General features: G+C 39.4%; 1 protein-coding gene across 1 annotated transcript; it reads right to left on the reverse strand.

Moving 5' to 3' along the window:
* Window positions 1-1,804: 1,804 nt before the first annotated feature.
* ALDOB (aldolase, fructose-bisphosphate B) lies at window positions 1,805-15,980 on the reverse strand. Its single transcript, XM_051986633.1, has 9 exons — window positions 15,864-15,980; window positions 10,370-10,491; window positions 9,277-9,488; window positions 8,862-8,916; window positions 7,427-7,587; window positions 5,541-5,624; window positions 4,502-4,676; window positions 3,584-3,783; window positions 1,805-2,416 (listed from the first exon to the last, which is right to left on the reverse strand). Exons 2-9 carry the CDS (start codon window positions 10,479-10,481, stop codon window positions 2,321-2,323), a joined length of 1,095 nt encoding a protein of 364 aa, XP_051842593.1. The 5' UTR covers window positions 10,482-10,491; window positions 15,864-15,980; the 3' UTR covers window positions 1,805-2,320.
* Between the last annotated feature and the right edge of the window lie 1,883 nt (window positions 15,981-17,863).

Here is a 17,863-nt window from a genome sequence, read left to right on the forward strand (position 1 = left end):
TCTTGGTTCAGTAAGAAGATAGATGAAATTCAGTTTTGTGCTGAGAAGCACTTCCATGATTCCCTTAGGGCTACTTAAGGACCAAAGACATATAGTACATTTCAGCTACCCAGGGGTAATGGAACCACCCTTACCAATAATATGGACCTGACTCTGGAAAGATGGGTGTTTCTAACAGACTAGAAGTTCTCATCAATCAATGCTGAAGCCATTGACTGTACCTCAGGTTGAAATCAATCCCTCTCTAGCTGAATTCTAAGTGAAGAGATTTTGAATGCCATTAGATTCTTCTCATGTAGCAAAACACTTGGTGTTGATCCTATTACAGCTGGGATTTACAAGGCAGGGAGTCCACTGGTTGGCTGAAATCTTTCAAGTTATATGACAAGAGGAGGTTATCCCCAGGACATCAAGGATGCCTCCATTGTCCATCTCTTACAAAGGAAAAGGAAATAGCTTGTGATAATCACAGGCCTCAGTCTAGCAAGATTCTGGCCAGTTCTCCTTAATCACCTAGTCCTTCACCTGCAACTCCCAAATTCATTTCCCTTCTGAGGAGATGATAGGGTAGATGAATGTTTTAACTCCTCCCCACTAGTAATGTGACTGTGTTGACCCATTTGTGCCCTCATTTTCTCGTGCCCATATTGTTTTCAAAGAGAACTAATGATATCATGCAGTGATGGTTTGGGTCAGGCAGAGTTGCACAAAGGTGTTGCTCACTGAAGTCCAGTGCCAGGTCAGAAATCAAGATGACTGGCAGTGGCCCAGGATACAGGGGATGACCATGTCTTTTGATACCTGATGTTGGTCAGGGCCTCCTTCAGCTTCCTTCATGGATGTCCTCATCCACCCATTCCACCCGGGAATCTTCCCATGCCCGGGGTATTCATCCTTTTAGCTCACTAGCTGATTTGAGGCCTGCTGATTACTCTCAACCAGATTTAGCCCATGTGCCTAGGCAGCTTATCAGGGTGTGGCCACTGAGTAAGGTTAGCTCCAATGGACTATGGAACTGAAGGCAAGTCGGGACAGGAGCAATGGGAGATACTTAAAAACTAAATTCTAAAGACCAAAAAAGGGAGGGAGGGAAACAATGCCAAGAAAAAAGAAAAATGGGATTTATCTGGACATAATTAATATGGATGCACAGATCACTTCATCAACCAACTTAAACTTGAAAAATAAACAGAGCAGATGAAAGCAGGTCAGGTCACAGAATTTCTAGGACCTTCACCAGAATGTCCATGATCTTGATTCTAAAATAGCAGACAGGGTTTAGAATATAGTCATTAACATGTATACCTAATTTTGTAGGAAGCAGGCAAGCTATTTAAAGGGGTTGAATTAAAAACTTTAGCCTTAGGATGAAAGCAAACATACTGAGAGAGGACATTGCATATTATGAATGGACATTATTCCTCATCCAAAAGTTTACAGGATTCCCTACCTTTGTGAGTTTTTTCATCTGTCCCATGAGATGGACACATCATAGGACCACAGATTTAGATCTGGAAGGGACAGGTTATCTCATACAACTGCCTTATTTTAAGAATAAAGAAACGGGCACAGGGAGATGAGTGACTTGTCCAAGACCAGAGCTAGGATCTAAAACCTGCTGGCACTCTTTCCTCTATACCACATTGCCTTGAGTCTCTTCTAGCTTTGAGTCAAATTACTTTAATTGAAAAAGAAGCTTGCAAAACAGATATAAGTATAGTCAAGGATAATATGTAACACTGAATCCACATTGACCATAAACAGATACAATGAGCCATTTCAAAAATGCCAAAAGACAACATGATAGAGGTGCTAATTGTTTATAAAATGTTTTATTTCCTAATGCAAATATTGGTTTGCAGACAGCCAGGATTATTTGGTAAGAAGTACTCATTAGTCTATGACTTCTGAGAAGTTTTTATTGGATGACTGCTATTCATGGCCAAAAAAAAAAAAAAAAAACCATCTAATTACTCTTAAGGTACAGGGGGGACATCACTATGATAGGATTGTCACTTATCCAGCTTCTCCACCAGCAAGGAACAGCTTCCTGAAAATTGATTTCAGATTTTTAATATGGAGTGGGAGGAGGATTAGGGAAGAGTGGGTAGGGGTGTGTGTGAGTGTGAGTGTAGAGAACACAAATGTTCACTCTCTAAATTTAAGGATTTAAAGTGCCGGATCTGGATTCTTGTTGCCGGTAAGTCCAATAAGAATTGTCACACAATTTCCAGGATGAGTTGAAATATATTTACTTCTCAGTAGTCTAAAGACAAGCAAAAGGATCTGAGCCATTGGTGGGGGAGAGATTCCTAGGACACTAGTAAGTGTAGCAGGGAGTGAAAAGGGACTGGCTGGAGGCAGAACTAGAAGTGCCTGAATGAACGTACTGCCCTTTGGCTGCCTGGCTGTTTGCCTGAAACACAAAAAGAAAGGGAACTTTGGTTAATCAAACAGACAAATTTCCCAGATATTTGTGCATGTTTACCAATGTCTGATCTCAATAAGCAATATGATGTTGTCTCTTTTTTCGCCTCTTGTAGGGTTGATAACTTTGGTCTGTACTGAATACTACGGCTACTACAACTCATCATCATCATCATCACCACAATAACTAGCTTTTATATATCACCTTAATATTTGCAAAGCCCTGACATAGGCTATCTCACTTAATCCTCACCAACCGGCCTAAGAGGTAGGGGCTATTCTTATCTCCACTTTACAAGTGGGGGAAACTGGTATTCACCCAATGTCAGAGGCAGGATTTTTACCCAGATCTTCTTGACCCCACCTAGTCACTTCCTTCTTATTTGCTACCCCTCTGGGAGCCACTTCTTTGGTCTTCGTTCCCTCAATGCCAGGCTCATGTTCTGTCCCATGACCTCCCCGCAGCCTCCTTTGTAACGGTCACATTCCTGTTGATGCCTTATCATTCTTTTTGCCCGAATCCTCCCTCGAGACCTCCAACTATTCATCTGTCAGTCACACATCGCTGGACTCACTCCCTGGATGTCACTGTCGCAGAGCACTTTCTCCAGCTGGGGAGGGGCCAGTCACAGCCACTTTGTCTTAGGCTTCGGACTCACTGAACCTATGACCTCCAGGGTCTCAACTCCTTCTGATTCAGAGTTGAAAGATAGTAGTAGATTTGAGGGCAGAGAACCTGAGTTCAAATCCCAGCTCTTCCGTTTCCTGTCTATATGACTTAGATTAAGCTAGAAGCAATGGATCTAGTGTATAAGATGTATAAGGCCCTTACCCGCCCTAAATGGTATATTCCAATGACTCCTCAGTCCACTGGCTTCCTTCTGCCTCCACTCCGCTATCTATCTAGGATAGACTGTAGTGATCCGCCACCTCAGTGAAGTCTTCACTAACACGCTAGACTCCCTTGCTCTTCTGAACCTTCCACCATCTGTTGTGCCATTCCTCCAAATCATCCCATTCTGCACTTTGCTTTGCAATGAAAGGCACTGCTAAGGATGTCAACCATCATTCTGACTTGCTACAAATAAGCTGTAAATCACACTTGGAAAACAGAAGACTAGTCTGGCCAGGAAGAAAAGAGAGCAGGTTTCCTCACCTGAGCTCGCTTCACAAATGCCTCCTGCGTGGCCTTCTTGTTTGCAGCTTTGCCCCCCCAGGCATCAAGTGCACTGGCCTGCAGGGCCCGCCCATAGGAGAAACTCAGCTTCCAGGGCTTGGGCAGTGGGCAAAGGTTGATGGCATTTAAATTAAGAGTGGCATCTTCCTCACTCATGCCTCCAGATAGAAAGCAGATGCCTGGAAGAAAAAACCCTTAAAATGAGAGCTGAACGCAAATAGCTATCTCCCTAAGGTTTGATGAAGTTGGGCAGTGTCACAACACACAAAAGTAATTGCATATTGTTGGTACCTTTTTGTTGATTTATGTGCGAAACTATGATATTTGCTGGAGGAAAATATATGTATTCTATTGTTAATCTGGACTATGAGGAACTGCAGAATTTGAGAATTGGGAGAGAGACTCAACTCTGTATTTCCCACACTACCTAATAAAGTGCTGTGGACACAATAGATAAAGTAAATGGTAACTGAAATGAAAAATATTTGAATGGAATAAACTATTATGAAAAATCATGGTGGTAAGAAATGGCAAAAGGGATGGTTTCAGAGAGACCTGAGAGAACTTGTATGAACTGGTGGAAAGGAAATGAGTAGAACCCAGAGAACAATTTATTTAATATCAATCTAATAAAGAAAAACAATTTTGAAAGACTTAAGAATTCTCATCAGTGAACTGACCCACCATGATTCCAGAGACCTGAGAATAATGCATGCTGCCTACCTTTTGTGTCAAGGTCAGAATGAGACATTCATTTTGGGACATGACCAATGAATGTGGGTAAGTGCTTGGCTATGCATATTTGTTTTGTTTTGTTTTCCATATGTGGGTTATATGGTTTGAGATAACAAAGAACCTGGGATACATGATAACTTGGGATAGAAATAGAACATTTACCTGGAACAGCAGCAGGCACTGTTCGGTGGAGGGTTGTGACAGTAGCCATAGCCACCTGTTCAGGGGTGTACTTCTTGGTGCAGGCATGTCCAGCTGTCACCATGTTGGGCTTCAGGAGAGTCCCCTCCAAGTAGACATGGTGGTCATTCAGGGCCTTGTAGACAGCGGCCAGTACCTAATGAAGGGAAAGATGAAACAGTATTTTGATTTGTCTTGGGCACTCTCCTTACATTAATCTAATGGTAGTTCTTTCCACTCTACAGCTAACATATCCTATGACAATTGGGACATGAATATTCCAATAACTTTTAGTCCCAATCAGCTCAGCGATGACAATGAGAGCATATACTGTGTATCAGGGCCTGTGCTAAATCGTTTACATTTATATTTGTTATCGTACTTCATCCTCACAATATCCCTGGGAAGTAGGCGATATTGTTATACTCATTTTACAGATTAAGAAAACTGAGGCAGAAGTGAAGTCCAGGGTCACAAAGCTGGAGTTGGAGGCAGGATTTGACTCCCACTTCCTGACTCATGCCTTACTGCCTTTTTGAATTCTAGCCCTACTTCCTATAGCAATTGAGGAGTCCCAAAACCATAGCACTACATAAGAGTAGAATGTGGGGAGATAGTTTGCTTTACCCCCTTCATTTTACAGTTTGAGAAACAATGGCTTGGAGAAGGGATGGGGCCTATTCCAAGCCTTTGTCTTTATATTTTTCCTGCCTCTTTTGCTCTCCCTTGTTTTCTCTCTTTTCATTAGTTTTCAAACATTTCTTTAAAGCTGTCTTCAACACACTCATCTCTTGTATGTGGGTTTAGGAGAGCTTGTGCCTTTAGGTTAAGAAAGTTGGAAAAATATATATTTGCTGACTTGGACAAATTTGGTGAGGGCAGCTTTAGTTTTTGCTGACTGTTCTAAAAATAAAAGAAGTTCTTTTCTAGGCTACCTAAATTATTTAAAATCACCCTGGATCGGTTCTTATACATTTGTTTTGACAGCAGTAAAAGCTCTTCCCTCATGGCCAAAGATTACCTTTTCAGAGACATACTGGCAATGTTCAATATCGTGATCTCCATCGGGGATGACTTCAGGCTCCACAATGGGCACCAGCCCATTCTGCAAAAGGAACAGAAGAGATAGACATTAGGTTGCCCTTCCCTGCAGTCCTTCTAGTGAATGGAGAAGCAGTGAAACCAATTTTATAAAATAAAACACTTTTGTGGAAATAAAAGAGCTGGGTGTTGGTGGAACAGAAAATGAAGGAAAAACTCAACAAAATGATCTCCCCTTATAATAAGTAAGGAGAATATGAAACAGCTGCCAAGCTCTAGATTTTTGTGCCTGCCTGCTTGCCACAAATCTCTAATGACAACTTTTGGGGGTGCTGACTTTGTGGGGATGCCCTATAAGTTGGATGGGGGAAAATAACAGTTTTCATTGAGTGCTTGTGAGCCTGGCGGGAGAGAACTTTAGAAGAATGAGGCCTTACAGCCGTGATCTCTATTTTAGACAGTGTCCAGAAGCAAAGGCAACTGAAGTAGGATTCCAAACAGCTCTCATCCACACCAGCAGCTCCCAGAAGGATTCTGACACTAACCTACTCCCTGGTGACACACACTAACATCCCATCTCCCCTCCTGTGATTGTAAGCTATATTTTCAGTGCCTAACAAAGTGTCTTAAAAATAATAAAACATAGGGGCAGCTAGGTGGCACAGTGGATAGAGCATCAGTCCTCAAGTCAGGAGAACCTTTGAATGGCGATTGGTTGTGGTATTGGGAAAAGAGTGCCCAAGTGTAGTGAAATGGTATTCAGAATTAAAAAGGAGCCAGGTATTGGGTGCATGGCAGTAGTCCCTGCTGCTGGGGAAGGTGAGGTAGACAGATCACTTGGGTTAAAGATTTCCGAGCTGCAGTATAACCAAAGTTTACTATAGGGCCACCAGAGCAGGCCAAAGCTTATGTATTGGGAGCAGGCTTCTGAGTAGCCCCTGGATTTCCAGCCTAGACTAGATAGGAGACCCAATCTCAAAAGAAAGAAGGGAATTTTTAAGTGAGTTTCTTAGACTGACAGAATGAAAAAAAAATCTACTTAAATTTCTTGAACAGAATGTTGAGGGAAAGATCTTCAGTACAAAAACATTTATAGCAATTTTTTCTCTTTTTTTTGGAGTGGCAAAGTCTAAACTATGATGATTCCTAGATATGAAACATAAAGGTAATAGAATACTATTGTGCTATAAGAAAGGAAAGGCATTAATTTCATAGAAACTTAGAAAGATTTCTGTGAAGTGAGAAGAACCAAATCAATGTATAGAATAACCATGATATAAGACAAACAATATTGAAAGACTAGGCCATGGCCAACCATGATTCCAGAGGACCGAAGAGAAAGCACAATACCCACTCACTGAAAAGCAGGTAAAAATCTCATAGTGCAGGATGACATATATGTACATACACATGTATGTATCTATGTGTGTGTATATTTGGAGATGGCTGGCCAATAAGGGTATTTGTTTTCCTTGAGTATGCATATTATCAGAGCTTTTTCGTTGTTGTATTTTTCAGGAATGGGGGCAATGAAGACAAATGAGAGAAAGAAAAAACGTTTTTTAAATGTAAGAAAAGTATCTTGAAAACAGAGGAAGAAGGGGCCTTGTAAAATCCATCATTCAAACTGAAAGGAACTAACATTCTCTGTAGAAGACTCTCCTAAATCCAGAATCTCAGTTGTCACACTCAAGAGCGAAAAACCCCTCTAGTTCATCTGTCATTATGATTTCTCATGAGATACCCAGTAACAACGACATTCTCCTTCTACCTTTAAGTCTTCAGGCTTCTTCCAAATGAGGTAGGAAAAATCTGGGGAAACTATCCTGGGACACCAGAGTGTCTCTGGGAGGTCTAGAGCAATACCTGCTGGCAGATACTGGCATAGCGGGCCAGCGCATTGGCATTTTCTTGAATGGCCAAGTTGGAAGGACACTGGTCAGCGATCTTCAGCACAGCCCGCCACTTCCCAAAGTCAACACCATCCTTCTTGTATTGGGCACAGCGCTGAGAGAGTCCATCCAAGCCTGCATAGCCAAGAGTGGGACAGAAGGCTTCTCTGAGAACTTGCTCTAGTACATGGAGCACCTAAGTGGCTAGAAGTAGCCATTTGGTATCTTATTCTCCTATACTCTCTAGTATCTGAACTCAGGATACATTCCCCTGTCCTCATACTCTGTGGCTTATGTGCTGAAATGCCTTAGCTTTAGGTTGCATGTGATACATGTGATGCTGTCCATGCTCTCAATAAGCCTTTAGCTAAGCCTTAAAGAACTTTAAGAGTAAGTACCAAAATTAAAGTCATTTTGAGTTTCTTATTATGTCCAAAGAAGAAACGCCTTCTTGACTCCAGCTGCTGGGGATTTGTGTTTTGGAATGGTTCGAGAATGCACAAACAAACCAGGATATTCAGAAAATCTGTGCATCAAAGCAATCTGCCTGGGGTCAAGTTGAAGCCCTATCTCATATTAGGCACTTTGCTTTCTCTGTAACTTCATTTGAAAAAATAAAAATAAAAAAATCATAATACCGTTCTTCTATCTCACAGGATGACTTTCAGGTTCAAATAGAGCCTTCACATCACTTTAAAAGATGAGGAGCCTGAGGCCCAGAAAAGTGAAGTGCCTTTCCAAAGCCCATATGGGTTGTGAATGGAAGAGCCAGAATTCATTAATAGAATGAGGCTTGCTTGCAGGTTCAAAGGAGATTTTATATACATATCAGTATGGACACGTAGACACATATTTAGACCCATGTGTGTCTATCTATATCCATATCTATAGATATAGATAATGTATATTTTCACATATATCTGTATGTATAATAACTCAGAAGTAAAAATACAAACTAATTCCTATTATATTTTACACCTCTCTGCTTGTTGTATATACATATGCATAAAGTTTACAGAATTATGTGTTGTTTATTATACATGTGTAAATTTATATGTACAGATATATGTATGCATATACAATCCATATATAACATAATTTTATAAACTTTAAAATGCTATATAAATATTTTGGTTCTGTTACTTAACTTTTTATGGTCTTATATCTTGTTTTCTCTATTTGATTTTTTTTTAATGGACAATTATATGTTACTCATCTTTGTATTCCCACAAAACTTAGCCCAGGTCTTTGTCTCTAGTGGGTATACTCAATAAATGTCTGTTTGGAGTTTTGCTGGTATCTGAACTCATGAATGCTTTGTAAAATTTAGCTGCTTGCCTTTTTACCCTTTACTCATATTGTTCCTGCTACACTGTCAGAAATGCTGTCACAGAAAGCAGTATTCTCACCTTGAATGGTGGTTTCTTGATTTGTTCCTGCCAGGGGAGCAGCACCTTGGTCTAGCTGTGAAAAAGAGATTATGACCATTGAAACTCAGTAAATGTCAAAGAGTGAAGAAAACAGATTCTGACTCTCTAAATTCAGAACTACTTTGATTGCAAGACTCTTCTTAAGGAAAAGCCCTGCACTGTGAGATAGCATTTGTATAAGAAGGAAGAATATGAGAATTTTAAGTACAGTGTGCTAGAGAAAGTATTCCATCTTAGATAGTAGCCAATTAGCAAGCTTGTGAGAATGGAGATACTGAAAAGGTTTAGGAGAGCTTTAGAGAAAAGACCTGTAAGGGCTGGGAACAGATTTGGTGGGACTTGAGAAGGATGTAGGATAGAAGAAATTTCCAATATAAGTGGTATGTTTACTAACCTTGATTCCCACCACAATCCCCTTTTCCTTGAGGATATCTCTGAACCACTTTCCTTGGCTGTCTTTCTGATAGAGAGTTTCATGGAAAAGGATCACACCCCCAATGCTCTGGTTGATGGATTTGTCAACGGAGAAGAGAATTTCTCGGAACTGACGGCGGTTTTCTTCTGTGTTCTCTACCTTGATTCTCTGCAGGCGATTGCCCATGGTACCTAAAACAGGCAGCCAAATATGGAAGATGGGGAGAGGAATGGTGTCTGAAAACAAGTGGAACATTTCATATTTCTATTACTTCTTATCCCAGCTTGATGGCCTGATCCTTACTCCAGATTGCTCATTTTGCTTAATTATTTGCTAATGAACTGCACCCAGGAAGGAAGTAAAGAAATTTTAAGAAAATTGTCAGCCCAGTAGAGAAAGTGGTATTAGTATGAATTCAGTAGAATGAGGGATGGAGGGTGGAGGGAGCAGTGGAAAGAACACATCCTTCATAGTATTTTGTTCAAAGAGATATATGATATTTGAGGAGAGAGGAGAAAATAAAGGACAAAAAAAATTCACAAAACTATATAGTGCTTAGGATTGGTGGGAATGGAAGTACATGGTTAAGGTTTCATTACAGCAAAGTTACCAGACTGTGGAGAAATTGGAAGGGTGAGTATTCCTGGATGTCTTTTGCTGCTGATTTGAGTTTTACTTGTCCCATGAGTTTCCTACTTTCAAGGAAATGCATTTTGTGTGCGTGGCTGAGCTATCTGAAGAAAAATAATCTGTAATCAAGTGGGTGGTCCTCTGAGATCACTCCTTCCAACAAGGGGCATGCTTAAGAAAGTCTAGGAACCTGAGAGGTACTCTGGGAAGGTCAAGGAATCTGATGGAGACCAGCCACCTTACAAGCCCTGTAATGTGATAAGATAATGGAGTCTAAGCTCCTTCAACTTTAAGTTCCCATAAGGCTTTAAGTGAACAATTTTACTCTGAGGATCTATCCTATTTGTTAATCAAAATGAAAAAAGTTAAGATTTCTTTTGATAAGAATAATGGTTCTTCCAAAGTTTGTGATGGAATATAGCACAATGTCCTTTGTACTTACCTACAGACTCATCTGCAGCCAGGATCCCCTTGCCATCGGCAACAATGCGTTTGGCAATGTCTGAGAGCTCTTTCTTCTGCTCTGCAGTAAGTGCTTGAAAACGATAGGCCATGGTGGTAGGTCTGAAAGAGAAAAAGAAATAAAAAAATGAAAGGCTAATAGCTGGGAATTTGGCTCTCAGAGTCTCAGAATTGGAAAGGATCTTAGAGACCATCTATTCCAACTCATAATGGAAGTTACACAGACATATACACATGTACTCATCATCTTCATCATTATCATCAACAACTGATGTTTATTAAGGGGAACACTCTACAAAAGTGTATATCCAGTGCTGAAGAAGAGATTGAAGTTAAGTGAGACATAGAGATTCATGTATTCTGTACCTCCTCACAACTTGGCTTTGTATTTCTGCAGGCTTTCCTGGGAGAAGGTGGGTCAAGCCTTGGAATCAAGTGTCAGTTGCCTAGAGAGTCTTCAAGCTGTTGTTTTGCCCTCTCAGAGCTGCACCCTTAGGATTACCAAATCTACCTTCTCTCAGGCTTAATGAATAAAACTGTTTCTGGCAGGCTTGTACAAAAATTGCTGGACTTGGAGCCAGAAGACAGAGTCACAAGACCTTTACTTATAAGTTTTATGAATCTCTAGAGGACTCTTAAAGAGAACACGTCTATTGCACAATCTGGTACAGCAAAGGGGCCCCAGGTGAAGGGAACTGTATTTGATGAATTTTTAGATCCTTCTCACTTCTAAAATAATTACTTGTGGCCTAGGAGGTAAATTAATTTCTGTATCTTCAGCACCCATTTATCATTGAATGATTTGCAGACTGCATCCTTCCAAAGACCCTTTGGAAATTACTATCATGGAGACGTTGTGACCATTTTTTCCTCACAATTTCCAAGACAACCTCAATTTTGAGAAAAGAAAGTACATTTTAATAAAACTTTTCAAAAGGGTATTTTTTTTTGGATTACATGTCCCAGTTTTTGATTTGGAAATTAGGTATGGAAGTGCTATGACAGCTTGAAAATGTCAGAGAATAAAGTGGTCAGGACATTCAATTCAATAAGCATTTATCAAGTACCTACTATGTGTCAGGCACCATACTGAATCCTGGGGATAAAAAGGCAAAAAAAAAAAAAAAAATTCATTCCTCTCCTTAACTATCCAACTCATCCAATTTTCATGGATTTTATAAAAATCTACTGAAACTTTAAAGAAGGAGAGATTTTGATTGGACACAAGGAAGATCAATGAGAAGCATTAAGTGCTAATACAAAGATAAAAGTGATACAAATTGTATCCTGCTTTCAGTGAACTTGCATTCTCTTGAGGGATATAAGATATGTATACATATGCATGCATATAAAAGTATATAGAAAATGTTCAAAACAAAGATATTGGAGGAAGGATGTAGCAACTGGAAGATCAGAAAAGGCCTCATATAAAAGATAGTGATTGAATTGAGCTTTGAAGGAAACTGGTTTCTAAGAGGTAGAGGTAAAGAAAGCATACATCACATGGTAGACATTAAGCAAATATTGATTGATTGACTTAGGCATGAAGGGTAGCCAGTGTAAAAACATGGAGATGGAGATGGAACAGCAAGAAGATAGAACATGGAACAACAATATGACTGACCTGTAGAAAGAAGAACATACAATTACAGCGAGAAAAAAAAAGGAGAGGGCAGGGGAAGGATAAATTCTAAAGAAATGACATAATCTCTATTCCTAGAGAACCTGAGGAAGATGGACAGTCACACATTTTTGTATGGCTGACATCATTTGTGTAAAGGTGGAGAATGGGCAGAAGATCAATTCAGGGTACGTTGAATTTAGTGATGCTTGTATTTAGCAATATTCTGGCTAGAAGGTGCCTGCTACTTACTAATCAAGCTTAAAACCAGAGTTATGAAAATATCTACTATGTATTTTTTTAACCACAGAAAAAAATATTGAAAGAAACTAAAATAAAAACTGAATAGCCTCTAAAGAAAACATGATTTTCTAGTGATCATGGGTTATTTCCACAAATTGTTTTGTAGCTTTGTTTTTGTTTTTCCTCCTGATGACTTCGTAGTTCTACTAAAAACAAATAAAGAACTGGAAGCAAAAAATTAATACAGTCCAAAGGAAGATAAAGAGTCTAAAGGTCTATACCAACTTCAGCACAAATATTATTTTCTGTTAATCATACAACAGAGATGCAAGTTAAAGGCCAACCTTGGGACAGAAGTGGCCCCCTAAAGAGGGGGTGAGGTTTCCAAAGAAAGATTGCTTTAAAAATAATATGTATGAGGTTTGTGTGAGTTCGTCAACGTTTACATTTATCTACTTTGGCCAGATTCTGTCCTAAGTACTGGGAATAAAAAGAAAAAAGGAAAAAAATCTCTACTCTCCAAGAGCTCATGGTGGGGATATAGGGGGAGACAATACACAAACAACTTTGAGATGAAATAGGGATTTAGTTGTAGCAGGGAGATTAACTAGAAGATGTAAGATATGGAGGTCTGCTTCATGATGGTAGCAATATGAATGGAGAGTAGAGGATTTGGTCAGAGTTAGGAAGTCATCCTAGCAGGGAGGGGAGAGAGAAAAAGAAAAAGCAAAGTCAAAGATGACACATAAGGACTTTGGAGGAAAAGATAATGAGCTTGGGATTTAAGATATCTTAAGTTCCAGATTTCTATTAAGTTGTTGGAGATGGAATGTAGGAGAGAAGTTAGTTAGGGCTGGGAAAATATGAGAATCATTATCATAGAGATGATTATTGAATCCACTGGAGCTGACAGAATAAGAAGATCTAAGACAGAGCCTTGGAACACACTGGTGGGTGATTTTGGGTAGAAGTATTAGGATGTAGTGGAAAAGTGCCCTGGGCTTAGACACCATCAACCTGTGTCAATGTATGATATTGCTCAAAGAATTTCACATCCTTGGGCCTATTCATCCATTTTGCATTGTTCAGGATTTGTGAGTCTGTCGGTGCAGAAAAACTCCCTCCACTGCTATGTTACTCCTATGTAAAATAATATTGAGTTCTAGCTGCAAGACACAGCACGGTGAAAGGCTGTCTCAGAGGCAAGACTGGCACCTGTGTCCAAGGGTTTCTTGCTAATAATAATCTAACGTCAAATAGCACTTACTAGGTGCCCTGTAGTATGCGAAGTCCTTTACAGTTATCCATTTTATCCTCACAAATAACCCTGGGAGATATGTGCTATATAATCCTCATTTTAGAGATTAAGAAACTGAGGCAGTGATTTGCCCAGGGTCACACAGTTAATAAGTGTCTAAGGGCGAATTTGAACTTAAGTCTCACTGGCTCTAGGCTGGTACTTGATCCACTGCTCTGCCTAGTTGTCTCTTTACTGTTTTATGATGTCTTTCTTTCTCATCCATTAAAATGATAATAAGAACACTTTCATTCCATACCTGACCAGGGTGTTGTGAGGACAATGCTTTGTAAAAATCTAAAAGTGCCACATAAATTCAGGCTATTATTATTATTACATACGTATGTGTGTATGTATTACATACATTATAAGTATGAGTGAAAGAAGCCATCTGAAAGCTATTGAACTGAGTGATCTGTGTGACTTGTAAGTAAAAATTAAGACACTCAAAATGAGAAAGGAGGTAAAGGCCTTTGCTTTTCAGGAGTTGTTCCAGCTTCTGTTATTCCATTCAAATTAGAGACGATCAGGACAAATAAGAGGGAAGTCAGTGCAGACAGTTGCTTTTTATAATAAAAATATACTCATTTGTTAGAAGCTTCAATGGAAATGTGATGGGGAAAGGAGTATTTAAACAAAATCCCACTTTCAAGTTTTAAGAAGCCACAACTCATAAACTTGTAGTTCTCAGGCTAGTTTTTGCAACTAACAATTAACTTTATATTGTATTATTTCACGTTATTGATACTATTAAAAGAAAGCTACCGTGGAAGATTGCTTTGGCAAAAAATTGAATAATAGAATTTTAAAATTCTTTAAGGCTTAAAATACTAAATTAGAATACTTACTTCACAGAATTCCTATTGGTAAGACAGTTTGTAAAATGCTTCAGAAATATGACCTAATATTGCAGTGGATAGAGCACTAAGCATGGAGTCAAAAAGATTCATCAAATCTGCCTCAGACACTGACTAGCTCTGGGATCCTGGACAAATCACTTCATCTTGTTTGCTTCAGTTTCCTCATCTATAAAATGATCCTGAAAAGGAAATGGCAAACCACTCCAGTATCTCTGCCAAGAAAGAAGTCATGAGGAGTCATGAGGAGTCGGATGCGACTGAAAACAACTAATCAACATCACCTTGTTCAGTGCTTTTATTTTACAAATGAGAAAACTGACCCAGACAGGCAAAGTGATTCATCCAAGGTCCCAAAGCTATTCAGCAAGTAACAGATCTGGGATTAGAGTCCCGGGCTCTTGATGTGACAAATACTTTTTCACGTATATCCGTACACCTCATTCTAGACTAGAAACCAGACACATTAAGTTCCTTTTTTCTAATCTACCTATGTCCCATTAAAAAAAAAAAAAATCACTTCTTTTTATATTTCAATTGCTCATCCATGGAATGGATACTTGTGGGATGGAAAAAAATTGTTCATTCATCTCAAGCCCCTTCCTCACAAGACTACCACAAAGATGTCAATAATCGGCAAAAATGTTATAGTAGAGAAGGAAAGGGAAAACTAGATTTATCAGAAGGCAAAAATGCAACAAAAACAAGGGACCTTTTGGTCCCAGCGTGGCCCTTTTATAAAGGTAGATTTAGCTAGAGGGGCCTGTGGGTGTTGTCCCAAGTTGGCTCAGATCCGGATGGGGCTGGAACAGGTCCGGATCTTCTATTGGAATTCAAACGGACAAGGATTTGTGAATCAAAAGGTAATTACACTAACTAGGAGGAATCTTAAAGGGACCACACCCGCAGCATTCCCCCCTCAAGCAGTTGAAACTTAAATTCCTTTAAGAAAAGACGTGGGGGGGAAAGTCTCTTATTGAGGCAGAATTGAAGATTTTTCTCCCTCAAGGATTTTCCAAGTTTGGGGATCCCCTCTTCTTTCCCACCACAAGCAGTCACCTCCAAATGCATGTGGGAAAAGGGGCACGCATCTCCTCTTAACTGCTTCGACCTTTCTTTCTGGTGGATCTCTCGAAACTTCCTCACATTGCTGACTTTTTATATCTTATCTTTTACATTAATTAACCTTTTGCTTTTAGTAAGACCTCACAAAACACACATTATTATAGGAATTAACTATAGGGCAGAGAGAATAAAGTGAATGGGGTGTGTGACTATCTGGTTTTGTTAAGATAAAGTCATTTTAGCCTGGCTGGTCATCCCAGTAATATTCAGCAAAATGACTCAAAATATCTTTGCTAGAAGCAATATCTAGTCCCACTCCTCTGTATTAATGGTCTCTAATGCACCCCTGTTCCCATTTGGAATCCAGTACTCTACAGGAACTTGTACTTACTGTTTGGTGGAGAGAGTCTTTCGGTGATCAGTAGATCCTGACGAGGAGGCAACTGCCAAAGAGGACGAACCGGGAGTGGGCAAACTTTTTATAGTCCTCGGGGCAAGGTGACTTTTGTGTTTTGTTTCTTGTTTTTTTTTTTTTTTTTTTAACTTTTGCCCTTCCCCTCTAGACATAATGGAGAGGGAGGTATCTTACTCAACACCTCCAATTGGCTCATCAACCAGCAATCTTGCCAGTCACATTAACAGGAACTTCACTCAGAATGCTCAGGTGTTTGAGGGGCATCTCAGAGGTCATCTAATTCACAATCCTTCTTTTACAGCAGAGGAAACTGAGGTCCACAGACAGTTAGCTACTTTTGCCCCAAAACATGGCTAGTTATGTATACCTTATTTCTTATTTCTTCTGCATTGCAATTTGTTCTCCTGAACCACCAACAAACCCCTAAAAATCAGCAATTCAAAATTATAGTCTAATCCTCTGTGCCTCTTCAATGGTGCTACTTTTCCAGACCCTGTATAATTCCTCTTTCTATTAGCTTTGCCTATGAAGGAAGCCAAAATTAGAAGGAAGAAAATGTAAATATTTTGTTAGAACCTTTCATCCTTCCTGGGACAAGAGGAAAAAGAGGGGTACAAGTCTGTCTTCTATGCAAGGTGTTCTCATTTCCTGGATGATTTTGTATTTACTCTATGTATGTCTTTATGTGCATATATATGTATGTACATATATATGTGTGTGTGTGTAGTATGCAATTAAATGTATATGTTTTATCATAATAGAATGTAAACTGTGAAGTCAGTTATTTTTGTCTTTGGAATCACCAGTGTATGGGGAATACAAAGTATATAGTAGTCAGCACATAAATTTTCACTGAAATATATTTAATTGAATTTAATTAAGAAAAAGCACTGAATTTGTAATCAGGCACTAAACAAAAGAACTTATAGATTCCCCAAGAAGTTTTATTTAAAATTGTTTCTTTGAAACCGAAGGCTATCTCTCTAAGAGAAAGGAGGGAAATGGACATGATAGGCTATAACTTTGGAAATTATTCTCCAATTTTTCCCATAATTCTTCATATTCATTCCATAATATTTCTCCAATTATTTGAAGCTATTCATATTAACTAAAGGAAAAAAGACATTTATAGCAAGACTTGAGATTTGGAGAAAATGTTCATAGTTAAATTCTGAAATTGTTTCTTTGAGAGTTAATAGAGGATTCTATTCTAAGTTGTCTGGGACAATTTAAGTATGGGTTCACTTGAAAGTGAAGGGAGAACTAGGAGCTGACTTTTGAAGGTCTCCCAAAGTTTCTTTTATGTATCCTATCAGCCACTTAGGTAAATCTTAGCCTCCTTTTCTTCTGCAGATGATCCTCAAAATTCAACAAATATTTGCTGAATAGGTGGCCTGTATAGGATGGCCTAGTGGGCCAAAGAACTGTGAAATTCTTTAGTTGGGTTGAGAGATCACATGGTATAGTGGAAAGAAAACCCCAATAGAATTGGAGTTCAGAGAACCTGTTCTTAGCTCTGCCATTTACTACCGAAGTGGGGGAGTCATTTTGCTTTTCTGTGCCTCAGTTTCTTCATCTATTAAATGAGAGAATGAGACCAAATAGTTTCTATGGTCCCTTTTCAGCTTTCAATCACATGATTTCCTTGGATTAAAGGAGAAGTCCTGGACAGGAATTAGAAGTTGATGAATGGTGATGATTGTGATGTGGAAAAGATTCCTAGCTTTGATTCCCAAACCCCCCTAGTTAATGTAATTACCCTTTAACTCACAAATCCTGGTCCCTTTGTATTTCAATAGAAGATCCGGGCCTGTACCAAGCTCACCCGTGGCTACACCCAAAAGCCCCTCGAGTTAAATCTTCCTCTTTGCAGAGGTCCCAAACATGCTAGCCATGGGAGGACCTTCTATCCATTGGACCCTCTGTCGCATGCCCTCCTTATCTCTCCCTTCCCCTATCTCCTTACTTCCAAACCC

This window comes from Antechinus flavipes, chromosome 1 (assembly GCF_016432865.1).
Source record: "Antechinus flavipes isolate AdamAnt ecotype Samford, QLD, Australia chromosome 1, AdamAnt_v2, whole genome shotgun sequence".
In the NCBI taxonomy this organism is placed as follows: domain Eukaryota; kingdom Metazoa; phylum Chordata; class Mammalia; order Dasyuromorphia; family Dasyuridae; genus Antechinus; species Antechinus flavipes.